At 46.4% G+C, this 12782-nt stretch overlaps 1 protein-coding gene and 1 non-coding gene across 3 annotated transcripts in view; both read left to right on the top strand.

Annotated features, from left to right (window-relative positions):
- The first annotated feature begins 555 nt into the window (after positions 1–555).
- TRNAA-UGC lies at positions 556–628 on the top strand. The gene has a single exon. It is a non-coding gene; the product is annotated as a tRNA-Ala (tRNA).
- Positions 629–11317: 10689 nt separating this feature from the next.
- Positions 11318–12782, top strand: part of GPC3 (glypican 3) — a 448983-nt gene continuing 447518 nt past the window's right edge. The window contains exon 1 of one of the 2 annotated variants that reach the window (XM_032620671.1): positions 11318–11669. In XM_032620671.1, the coding sequence (XP_032476562.1) occupies positions 11495–11669 (175 nt within the window). In that variant the 5' untranslated portion in view covers positions 11318–11494. The remainder of the gene's footprint in view (positions 11670–12782) is intronic. The other variant, XM_032620670.1, reaches the window with a different exon arrangement.

Raw genomic sequence — 12782 nt, 5'->3', positions numbered from 1 at the left:
TTTCTCTCCATGAATTTCTTCACTGCTTGGGTGGCCTGTGGAGGGATTCTGGCAACTCAGCATCATTGGTTTAGCTCCGTCTTAGGCTAACTTTTCCTTCCTGTGGGGAGCTCTCCTTTGAGGGACTTAGTGCCCCTCTCAGTCTGTAAAAGCAAGGCAGGAAGAAGAGGGCTTCAGTCAGACCTGAACCCCCTAATTCCAAGCATGAGGCCTGACTCTGACCCATGGAACCACTTTTCCTGAGGGAAGCTGTGAATTTCCCGTAATGAACGGAACCAGTCCTCCCTACCCAGGCGTTACTACTACATTTTGAGAAATCCTGAGTTTTGTATCATCTGTGGTCTCCGTAATTAGCTGTCAAATTCTGCTGGCATGAGGAAGTGCAATTCAGATGTTTCAAAGGCTACTTCATGTGGACTTAATTTGATTTCTTCATCTACCTTACTGATAACATGATGAAAGTAGAACAGAGAGACTTCCCCTGAACCATCTTCGGTTTTTCACTTACAAGGAAGAAAAGGTTCTCCAAACATTTAAAATCAAACTGCAGGGATTTCCCTGGTGGTCCAGTGGGTAAGACTCTGCACTTGCAATGCAGGGGGCCCAGGTTTGATCCCTGGTCGGGGAACTAGATCCCTCACGCATGCTGCAACTCAGAGTCCACATGCCGCAACTAAGAAGACTGCATGCCGCAACTAAGACCTGGCACAGCCTAAATAAATAAACATTAAAAAGAAACCAAACTGCAGGGGTGATTTCCAAAATGTCTTCCAGTGTTTTCACAAATTTTGAGTGAATTATATGACACAAACTCACTTTTCTACTGCCAGCATTGTACCTTTTCTATCTTGTGCGAAGGTCATTGCTTGCAGTGAATCGAAGAGCACAAGAAATATTCTGTTTGACACCTGGCCCTGCCCCTGTTGTCCCCAACTTTTCTCTCTCATCTAGTAAATCCCAAATGGGCATGTTTTTCATAACATGTCATTTTTTATGCCTGGCTCTTTAAGGTGAGTATTGATTCCCGTGAGGCTTTCAAAGACACCTGGATAACATTCAAAAGTTTTTGCCTATGACATTTAGGTTTTAAACCACTGCCACATGGCTTGTTGGGAATTTTTAGTTTGGGAGGTATTGGAGGTATATGACTTGGGTTATGGTCCTGTCTTCGTTGCTGACCTGCTATGTGACCTTGGGAACATCACTTTAGTCTCTGAATCTCAGAGGTTTTCTCATCAATGTTATGGGGGTAATAATATTTGCATGCCTGGTCTATCTCAGTGGGCTGTTGGGAAGAACAATCCAAATAAGGTATGGGGAAGCCCTTTGTAAGAAGAATTAAGTCTTAAACAAATGTAAGAGATTCTAAAAGGAGACAATTTAACTGGGATTATCAGGTAGTCCTGAAAACTTGACCCTTCCTTCTCAGACCAAGAGGTTTGTTCTCAGGTCACAAAATTGCACTGTGTGTTACCATTACTTTAATCCCTGTTTGTTGGATTCAAACACCCCCGAAGATCAAATTCTGCGGAAAAATGGGATGAATGGATATATTGCCTCAGTTTTGAGAATCCACAGTAATATTAGCATAGGGATAAGAAAACTTGGCAGGCTTAAAATTTTTTCAGTATTAATGACACTATGAATGTGTTAAAGTAATCAGTAATATTACAAGTTCCATTTGCAGCAAAAGTAAAGTGAGAAAGAGAGAACTTCTCCCTGGATTTCAGAATCATGGCTGCTTCAGTTGTGAAGACAACTGTTCGTAGAAAGATAACCCGTTGTTCTTCTCATTTTAGAGTCAAGAACTAAATCATATCTGTGAAAATATACAAAAGGACAATAGGCAAAATCCATCCTTCATTCTCTGATGTGTCTGTTTAACTGTCCCAGGGTTTCCCATCCTTGAGTGGTGTAGGGGCATCTGATAAACCCCAGATGATTTAGAAGCACACAGAATCCTGCTTTATATTTTCATCTTATCTAGCTGCTGGCATGGGATTAAATGACCCTTTTGCCATAGGAGCAGTTATGCGGAGGAAGATGAACTTTCCCTTCCATCTGTGGGGTAAATGTTGTTCCTCCACACGCAGACTACCAGCCAAGGGACTGGCATTGTTTCCAGTTGTCAGGATATCATTGGCCTTTTTCCTCTGAAGAAGAGTCAGTTCATTGCCTAGTATCAAACAGAAAACAAGAAAAGTAAGTACAGCATGATATTTCCCTACAATGGTAAATTAGAAATGGTATGAGTGTATGTGAGTGAGACTGTGAAGTTTAAATCTGGGGTAGATCTGGCTGCAAGCTCAAGTTTGAAAACTTTTTTTTCAGAAGTGAATTTGAGCTCCTGTAGTTACATCCAGGAAATACGAGCCATTACCAAGGCTGGGAATTGAGGGTAAGGCCAAAAGAAAGGTCTGGAAATGTAATTGTAATTGGGGAGGCCAAACGACAGAGGTTAAGCCCTGGGAAATGGAAAGGAAAATCGGTGTCTGAGAATTCCTGGGCCCGTGGCAGGTCTCTTGCTGGACTCTGGCCATCACCGAACACTGCTTAGCTCTTATACCCTCCAGGTGGACCTGTTTTAAGGGAGGCTGAAGGAGGACTGAGCTGGGGCCGAGAGTGTGAAGTTAAAGGAGACCCTCTGAGAGCATATGCCCCCTTCAAACTTACGAATCATGTGAAACCTTGATAATCTGGCGTTCCCAATGCTGGCATCGTGGTAAACCTGGCAATGAACTCACAACCGAAACAAAACTGGTTAAGGGTCATGAGGGCAAAAATTTTGCCCTCATCACTATATCACCAGTAATTAGAACATAGTGACTGTTCTACAAACGTTGGTAATAAAAAATTAATTAACGTTTATTACAAACAAACAAACCTGGCTTTGATGGCCTTTAAAAGAAATAACCTTAAGGTTCACAGGATAATGTGACTACCTACAACGTGCCAGCAGCTTTACCTATTTTATCTCTAGTCTCTCAAAGACCTTCCAAGGTTATATTTTTCCTAGCATATAGAGAAGCTGAAAGAATATTATAGTGGACACTAGTATCCTGACTACTTATGTTCTACAATTAGCATTGTACTATACTTGTATTAGCACATGGATCTATCTATTCATCCATTTATCAACCGAGGTTAAGCTTTTAATCCTCATTTTGTAAGTGAAGTCTCAGCCAGGTAAGGCGGCTTGTCCAAGGTCCCCCAGCTAGTAAGTAATAGAGCTAAAATGTGGACTTGGGACTATCGAACTCTGCACCCTATGCCCATTCCACCACGCCGAGCGGACTCTTGTGATCACTGTGTTGCAACATAAGTTAAAGCAAGTAAACTGGAGGGTGGGTTGAAATCGACTGAGAGCTTGAAGTTACTAGTGCTAAAACCAGAGGAACATCCCAGGAAGGGCTAATTTAGCCTTTGACCCCAGAATTATAATTTGTAAACAGCAGACCAATGCAGGAGGGCATGCATCTATGCGTTCTATATCATATGTTAAAGAGGAAGGGGCAAATCATTACAGGGGATTCCTGTTGTTGTTTTTAAGAAAGCAAGTTTCATGATGTGTAGTAGGCCCAGTACAGACTCAGCTCACTGTCTCACCATTTCTGTAGATTCGTAACATAGTACAAAAATTGAATATGATATAACAGAGCGTCAAGAATAGAATAGGGGCTTCCCTGGTGGCGCAGTGGTTGGGAGTCCGCCTGCCGATGCGGGGGACGCGGGTTCGTGCCCCGGTCTGGGAGGATCCCACGTGCCGCGGAGCGGCTGGGCCCGTGAGCCATGGCCGCTGAGCCTGCGCGTCCGGAGCCTGTCCTCCGCGGCGGGGGGGGCCGCAGCAGTGAGAGGCCCGCGTAACGCATAAAAAAAAAAAAAAAAAAAAAAAAAAAAAAAGAATAGAATAGATTAGATTTCACATACTTTGTTTACTAAGGCAGGGAAATACGTAATACATTTCAGAAAGATTTCCATAGATAGGATTGACACAGGTTTTCAACAGGGAAAAATTAATAATAAACACTCCCCAAAGTTTATTACCATAATTTCCAAACAATATAATAATTTGTTAGACCCCCCATACACTAAGATTTAGGTAAACATAGTCTCTTACCTTTAGTGGTTTACAGTCTTAAAGAGTCAACATCAAAGCCTCAGTTATTTAAAAATTTTAATGACTTAATTACAGAAGTCTCTGACTTAGATTTCTGGAGGTAAAATACAACCGAAGTATGTCTGTTTATATCTCCACTCTTGCAATATTGCTTACAACAAGCATTACTGTGCTGCTCGTTAGGAGAAAAATTAGATTTTAAATGTTGTACACAGTACTTTGTTTTTGTTTGAATTTTATTTTATTTATTTTTTATACAGCAGGTTCTTATTAGTTATCTGTTTTATACATATTAGTGTATACATGTCAATCCCAATCTCCCAATTCATCCCACCACCACCACTCCCCGCCCCCCTGCCACTTTCCCCCCTTGGTGCCCATTCGTTTGTTCTCTACATCTGTACACAGTACTTTGATTTAGAAGCGCACTGATGAATCAACAAATATTTCTTGAGAATCTCCTATGGAGCCATTTCTGGGGTCTGTGTTGTGAGGGATGCATTACAGCCACGCATTCAATAAATATGTACTGGGGCCCTACTATACATTCTAGGCACTGCTCCAGATTCTGGGTACAGAAGTATAAGAACCCTTCCCTCAAGGAGTTCACAACCGTAGAAATACAGACTGTCAGAGGTAGGAGGAACCTTAGAGAGCATGTAGTCCGCCATCCTCAATTTACAGTTAAGGAGGCTGCGGTTCAGAGATGTTAAGCTACCGATTCAGGGTCACAATGCTCAGAGTGGCAGAACAAGAACTAGAAACCAGCTCTTTGGACTGCTGGTCCTCTGCTCTTTCGATTATTCCAATCTATTTGGGAAGACAGGATACTCCCACATGAAACAACTTCAGAACAATACCAGACAAAAAGCTGCTAACAAACCATATGACATTAACCATAAGTTTAACAGCAGTTAGGGAACGACTGGAGACATCCAACAGAGCTTAAATCTTCTGAGTAATGACATACAATTTATTTATGGCAGGGGGGACTTGCTATACTTCTGACATGTTATAAGAATGAATGAGATGAAGGCATTCCAAGGAAGCAGTACTTCCCTCTGGATCTTATCATCTTGCTTTGTTTTGGTATGTTTGCTATGTTTTGGTACACAGGCTAGCATCTCTTTCATTTACAACAGAAAACACGACATAAATTAGCGGGGAAGTAATGGAGAAAATAAAACACGAAGGTAGTGGAGTTCAACCTCCAATCTGTAATTTACACCAAGTTCTACTGAGATGCAAAATCTCATGCAAACCACATTTACTGACTTCTGAGTATTGCTGGAATAAGAGCGAGCCACGGAAGAAGAGTGTCCCTGTGGGATACTTTTTGTAGGAGAAATCTTTTAGTTAGACATTTATCCCCAAATGGGCTACCTATTATTGGAAAGTTTTTATGCCTTGTGCTTTTAATAGGAACTCTCTATCATTAGGGAATGCAGGAATTTCTTTTTGTAAAGAAAAGCATTTCAGGGCTTTATTTGAAAACATTTACTCAGTGACTACCATGGGCCAAAGCACCGTGCACGTACTTAGCGTAATGCTCCTCAGACAGTCTGTAGTGAAGGGTCAATTTACTTAATATTATTTTTATTTTCTGATATTAACATGAACCCCTGCGCATCTAAAGCTCACAAGTCATGGTAGAGACAAAAAAGTAAACATACATTTGCCACCCAACGTGGCAAATGTAGTGGTCACCCCGGGTGTTGGTACAACAAGTATAGCCGACTCTGGGCTTGGCTGGTAAGGCATGGAATGTTCTGGTACTGCTCTTCCCCTCCTTCGGCTACAGGTCCCAATACTGCCTCTCAAAAACACAGTTCCTAATGGATAGACTTTACAGTAACTATAGAATTAGGGGTAGGGGTGGGGATGGCCTTTTCATATGAGATGCTACTGTTGAAATTCCCCAAGACTTAGGACTGTGGGTGAGGCTTGGGAAGCGGGATGGACGAGGCCGCTGAAAGTATGAGTTGCTGTCTGTGGTGGTGGCTGGCTGTTGACTTCCTCCCATGTGTTGCTGGGAATCCAGGGAGCTGTGGGGATGGGAAAGGACCTTGAGGGAAGCAAACATGTGAGAGGTCAATGGTTAGAGACCAACTGTTGACCTATTGGGGACCCAGGTCCCAGAGCATAAAGACCCAGAAAGAACTTAGTAAAATTACTTATAGATTCTACACACCATACAGCAAAATAGATATATTACGTTACCTGAGCCACTGTGTTTGGGGGGATACAATAATTCAAAGCAAGACAAAGTATTCGTGAATTGCCATGTGGCACATAAAGCTGTGCCTCAGGTGTCACCAACCTTTAGATTTAAAGCTACCATCTTCTCAATACCAAACTACAAACCCCTTAAATTTTAATAGAAAACCGACCCTGCTATGCAATAGAGACAAAATGTTAGATATACATATAGTATATCTGCCCAATCAAAAAAAAAATTGAAACTCAATGGACTGGGGGTATGAAGAAATATGTTAGGAATCTAGATCAATATTCCTGATACAAACGAAGACAGAATAGAATAATTTTTTATTTACAGCAATCAACATGATGCCACAAATAAAAATCTCAATAGTTCTTTTCAAAGGCTTCAACTCTAACTTACAAGAACCTCAGTACATTTTGTGGATTTAGAGAGGGCAAAGCATAGTCCCGGTCTGGGGAGAGGCTATCCATCCGCAACTCATAATGCAAGCATCTCAGCCGGACCTATTAATTTTCCATACACATAGAGCCAAATTCTACCTGGGATTATTATGCAATTTTCAAAATGGCTTTAAGTCTTTCAACTTACAAAGTTACCATTTACATTGCACTGGCCTGCTGGCTGGGGTGGATGAATGAACACTCTCTCCCAAAGGACCATAATTCATTCTCTGATCATAGCTTATACATTTGGGAGAATTGGGATCAGTGTGCCTGGCGCCTCCCCTCCCCTCTGTCCCACAAAGGAGTCATACACTGCAAGAGAAGGAGACAAAGTGGCTGTGTGCCAGAGTGCAGAGGTGTGGCTAGGGAGGTGTTGACTGTGAACAGCACCCGTCTAACATAGAAGCAACTGTCTACATGATGTGATTTCAGGTGTACCTAAAAAGGCCTCATTGCCCCTCAGTTTAAACACTCCCTTCCCACTGGCAAATGCCTGGAATTCCACAGTTTTTAGAGCCCTGTTCCTTCGGTTTAAAGCTTTGATCCCTGTTTCAATACCCCTACCCCTGGGTGAGCAGCCCCATTGTATCCTATCAACCGTATACCCTGTAAGCGGATGAGTTTTAAAATTTCTTCTCAGAAAGCAGGTTTTGAGGGTGGTGTGAAGGGGAGGAGATGCTGTGTACCTCAGGGGGCTGGGGAGGGGAGAGCATCACCTGTGGCGGCAAAGGGAACCGGGCCCAAGACAAACCGTGTGTGCGTGTGTGGCCGTGTGCAGGGCTATGTATGAGCCCCTCCCACGGCGGCAGCTGTTGAACACCCTTTCTTAACCCTCTCCCATGATTTATGCTGCTTTTGGAGCCATGGAACCAGACTCTCCTCCCAGATACAGCAAGATAATAGCTGCTGGCTACAGCTGGGAATTCTCGAATTCTTTCAAACTGGAGACTAGGAACGAAAGGTGAAGAAAAGTTCTTCTGGGCCTGCTGTGCTAGGTAGCCTTCCTCTGAGGCCCAAAGAGGAAAATGGGGCCCAATGGTGTTATCTAAATGCTTCCAACTGGGCCTGAAAGCACAGAGCCATGAATTGTAGAAAGTGAACACCGGCTCAATCAGCACATCCTTTTGTGTTTCTAGACTGATTGTTTCTCTTTGTCTCTTCTAGTTGAAGAATAAGGATGAGTCATTGGCCTGACTTCTAATATGAGGAAGGGAGCCTTGAAAAGTAAGACAGTTGTTTATGTAAAAGGGAAAGAGAAAACCCAATCTTAATTCATAGTCACCCATCTCAGCAGTATACGGCGTATAAAGGAACAGATTTGACGCTTTGGTAAAGGAACTGGATTTTGTCAGTAAAATTCCACACACTCGATAGACAGCTGTCCGTAGTGCCCCTGCAGGCTTTCCTGACCAAAAACCTATTCTTCGGTGCTTATTCCAGTGCTTGAAATTCCACTGTTAGAGTTACAGCTTGTGGGCTGGAAGGCTAGAAAGTCTTTGAGAGTCACTTATTAAAAAAATGCAACCACTCCTTAAGCCTAGAAAGTTATATTAACTCCTACCTTAGGTCAGCTTAAAACCCTCATGTAGCTGCTTGGAGGCGGCGCAGAAGCTTTGAGGCCAAAGAAATATTTGCCAAAACCTCAGGGTCAGTTTGCTTACCACCTAAGTCCAAATCCTTGTCTTTCACATACCACCACACAAGTTTTGCTGTATCCCCGTATTCTCAATACTGTTTAATATTATTTTAGGCCAGCTCACATTTTTATTGAAGTGAATTTATCACAGTACTGTCTACCTAGCTTTGTCCTAATGAAGTCATGGGTTGGATACGCTTCTATGTACATACATAATTTCTGATCCACATTACAACAAATATTTATTTAAAAAAAAACAAAAACTTCACTGGCCCACATACCACCAGGGATTCACTTTGGGAAGCACTGCTCTGGTTCATACAAAGTGTATTAGATATAAAAGTATATATTAAAAATAAGAAGTCGTAGCCCCTCTTTTCAAGGTACTTCAGTACCCAGTAGTTGAAAACAACTGTTGCCTTTGTAGTTAGTTGCATGAGCTCTGGAAGATCATGAATTTATGGGAGGTCATGTCTTCCTCTGCGAGGTCATGAAATTCAATCAATGCTTGCCTTCCAATCTGCCCTTTGGTCACAGGGCTCCACAGGTGGAACATATCAAACTCACCAGCCAAATTATGACTCTTAATTGGTGTTTCTTTTAAAGTGGATATGTCATTTGTCAAATGTTCAATGCAGGCGCAGGCCTAGCCCCAGGCAAAATTATGAAGTAGGAGAAGAATGCCAGATACGTAGGCTGCACTCAAATGTTTGTTGAAAAAAAAGAATGAATGAGCCCTCCGTCCTTGAATCTCTCTCTCCCAACCCCCAGATCCACTAGGTGCCTTTTGAATTCTATCTCCTAAATATCTCCAGTAGTCTTTTCCCTTTCCAAGTCTCCTCTGACACAGGAGTTTATCATTTCTTGTCTGGATTATTTTCACAGCCTCTTGACTTGCTTCCAAACCTCTTCCTTCTCCAAGCCATTCTCCACAATGTTGCTGGAGAGATCTTTTCATGGGGCAAATAAGGTCATGTCACCTGTCTGCTTAGAGTTTCCTTAAGTGGTTCCCCAGGCTCCTTTGCATGGTTTGGGGACTCTGCATAATCTGACCCTTGCTTACCTCTGCTGCTGTAGCTCTTCTAACTCCCCAGCCTGAAACCATTACTTGCACCTCCCACCATCCCACTGGGCCATGCCAGGCTCTCTCCTGTCAGAATCTTTGTTCGTCCTGCTTCTTTTCCTTTGCCCCCCTTCCCCCCATCTTCTTTTCTCACCTCAACTCCTACTGGTCTTTCAAGCCTGAGTTTAGGGCATCACCCTCTGGGAAGGTTTCTGTGGCTTGCCTTCTCACCCTCTTAGAACTCTGCATTTGCCTCTATGTTAGCACTTACCACATGCTGTGTTAACATTTTTCTGTTTAGTTGTCTTTCCCACAAGACCTGTAGCTCTTTGAGGTCAGGTACCACAGGTTAATCTTTGTATCCCACTGTCTGTTTATATCTCACAGTGTCTGGCATGTAGCAGCAATTCAAATATTTGTTACTGAATGAATGAATGAGCTCCTCGGCCACCTATCTTTCCTTTGCCTCTCTTCTCAGTCCACAAGTTCTGGCACACAACCTCTCCCCTCCGCCCCTGGCCTGGCTGGTACTCATTGGAGAATTACTAGGGTGGAGGCTCTCCTTTTTCTTTCCTTACCTAAACCTGCTTTTACCTAGATCAGAGACAACACGATCAGATGATAAACTAATTCACACTGAGGTGTTAAATCATTTCATTATACAAACACTTATCGAGTTCCTGCTATGTGCCAGACATTGTGCTTAGGTGTGTGTGGGAGTCACCAGAAAGAACCAGGGAGTTTAAGATCCCTACTTAGGAGCATATGGGTAATGACCAAATACATTCCTCCTCTGAGAGGTATCTGATTTTCAAAGAACTGGGTTTCAAATGATGACATTTAAACAGGAGAGGTGGGGATTTGGGTCTTGGAGACCTCTCAAGCAGGCTAGCTCTGGCTCAATGAATTTGCTGTGTGAAACAATTTTCTAAAGAGTTAGGCTGACTTTAAGCCCCAGGTTATCTTGTCACCAGTTATGCTTTGCTTCATGAAAGGTCACCAGGAGCTACCTTACAGGAGACAGATTTCATCCTGGGATCAGGGGACTTCTCTGACTTTGCGTGGTTCTATTAAATTAAATCTAGTAAGCCCCACGGGCTGTCAGACTTTTTAGGTACAGTATTCAAAGATGAGGCAGGCTGTGAACCTCCTGGCCCTCTCTGCCAGCGGTCCCCAGCTGCCCCTGAATGGGACTATTTGTGGGGTGGGTTTCCGAACCCGGCCAGAGCTGCGTTGGGAAAACGGTTCGAGGGAAGCTCCTCAGAGAACAGGAAGAGGAGGTGGATTTTGTGCGGAGGAGGAAGACCTCTTGCGAGGCTCTTGTGGCCAGAGACGAGCTGGACCGGGCTGGGAGGAGGGATACCTAAGCCAGGGACCCCCACGCACCCCCAAGGAAGGATGGAGAGGTTGCAAAAACCCTAAAGGGAAAAGCCCTCTCGGCTGTAGGCCAATGAGCGGCGGGAAGGAGGAGTGAGGCTGGGGAACTTCTCCCAGAGCCAGTCAGAGGGGACGGCTGCTGGGAAGCCAATCAGCGCGCCCGAGCCTGCAGCCCCTCTGCAGTAGTTATGCCAGAGCTCTCTGTGTAGAGCGGCGGCGAGCCGGCAGCTGGGCTGCGGGGCCAGGAGCCACCGCACGCGCTCCGCGTCCTCCTCTCGCGCCGCTCCTGCCCGGTCCCCGCGCCGCGGTGCCCCAGCAGTCCTCGCAGCCCCGCGCCCGCAGCCTCGCCGCGCGGCCGCCACCGCCCCCCGGCCGCACAGTTCGCCTCGCCCCGCCCCGCCCCACCCGGTCCCTCCTCGCCCCGCCCCAACCCGGTCAACCCCGCCCCGCCCCGAGCCGCCGAGCCGTTCCCGCCCTCGCCCAGCGCCCAGGTAGCTGCGAGGAAACTTTTGCAGCGGCTGGGTAGCGGCACGTCTCCCGCTCCTTAGGGCCACTGCCAGGCTTGCTGAGTCCTGGGACCGCTCTCGCCCCCGCTGCCACTCTCCCGCTCTCTCCTCGCTCCCGGCGAAGCAGGATGGCAGGGCCCGTGCGCACCGCGTGCTTGGTGGTGGCGATGCTGCTCAGCTTGGACTGCCCGGGACAGGCACAGCCCCCGCCGCCGCCGCCGGACGCCACCTGTCACCAGGTCCGCTCCTTCTTCCAGAGACTGCAGCCCGGACTCAAGTGGGTGCCTGAAACCCCGGTGCCAGGTGAGGAGTCGTCCCTCGCGCGTTCCCCGCGCCCGGCGGTGAGCCAAGGGGCACATGGTGGAGGTAACCCGAGCGCGCTAGTCCCGCGGGGCCGCGATCGTGAGCCTAGCGGCCGGGCACCTGGGAGTGGTCGCCGTGCCCGGGCCGCCCGGCCAGGTCTCCCGAGAAAGGGAAGAAGGGTATATGTGGGCCGTGTCCGCATCTCCCAAGCTTGCTGGGCTGTCAGCGAAGGTGCGACTGGGAGGAACCGCGAGCATGGCCTTTCTAGCGAGCGCCCATTTTTGGGGGGAGGGCAGGAAGGCTGGAGCTGGTTCTCCCCGCCTCGGCGAACTGGCGCCCCACATCCTAGCTGGTGCCTCTGGAATTTGCCACCCTCGCTCGCACGTACGTGCCAGAATTTCAGCCTCAGCTGGACCGCGGCTCCGGCCATTCTTTCCCCAACCTGCCCTCACGCCCTCCTTTCCGCAGCCTGGGTTCCCGAGGCTCGCGGGCCCAAGTGCAGGCAAAGTTGAGGACAGATCTCCGAATCCGCAGTGTCAGGTAAAGACACACGGAGGGAAACTTTTGAGTAGGTAGGAGGGTCCCCCAAATGAGGAGGACTGAGCCTTTTCCTTCAAAACAGCGTCTCTTCTCTAGGCTGGCGAAATCGTTTCCAAAACCGGGCCGCTGGCCCGGGGAGCAGGAGTCCAAAGATGATTTAACTCCTCCCCTTCTCAAACTCATCTGCCTTCTTGACAGGCTGGACCCTGAAGGGGAGATGATTTTAGGTGGAGGAAAGTTTCTGAACGCTTGCCTTTTGTTCTGCACAATCAGGTCGTGTTGTAAGGGCATATTTTAGCCTTCCCTGAGCGCTGCCGCTGTCAACAGATGAATATTAATGGCCTTGTGTGATTGTCCCACGGTTGGAGTCCTAAAAGCCTGCCTTAGAATCCAATTAGGACAAGTTGCTACACTGGCAATGCAGTCAAGAAGAGTCGGCTTCAAACAGGTTTATTTATCAGAGGTGCGCTCTAAGAAACGGCTGGTTGTATTCACCAACCGTAAGACGTTTGTGGCCTCCGGTGTCTCTTCGCCACCCAGGCATCCAGCGAGGCGCGCGTCCCGCGTTTCCGA

Source organism: Phocoena sinus, chromosome X (genome assembly GCF_008692025.1).
Source record: "Phocoena sinus isolate mPhoSin1 chromosome X, mPhoSin1.pri, whole genome shotgun sequence".
NCBI lineage: Eukaryota > Metazoa > Chordata > Mammalia > Artiodactyla > Phocoenidae > Phocoena > Phocoena sinus.
This window is presented reverse-complemented; position numbering and strand designations above follow the sequence as displayed.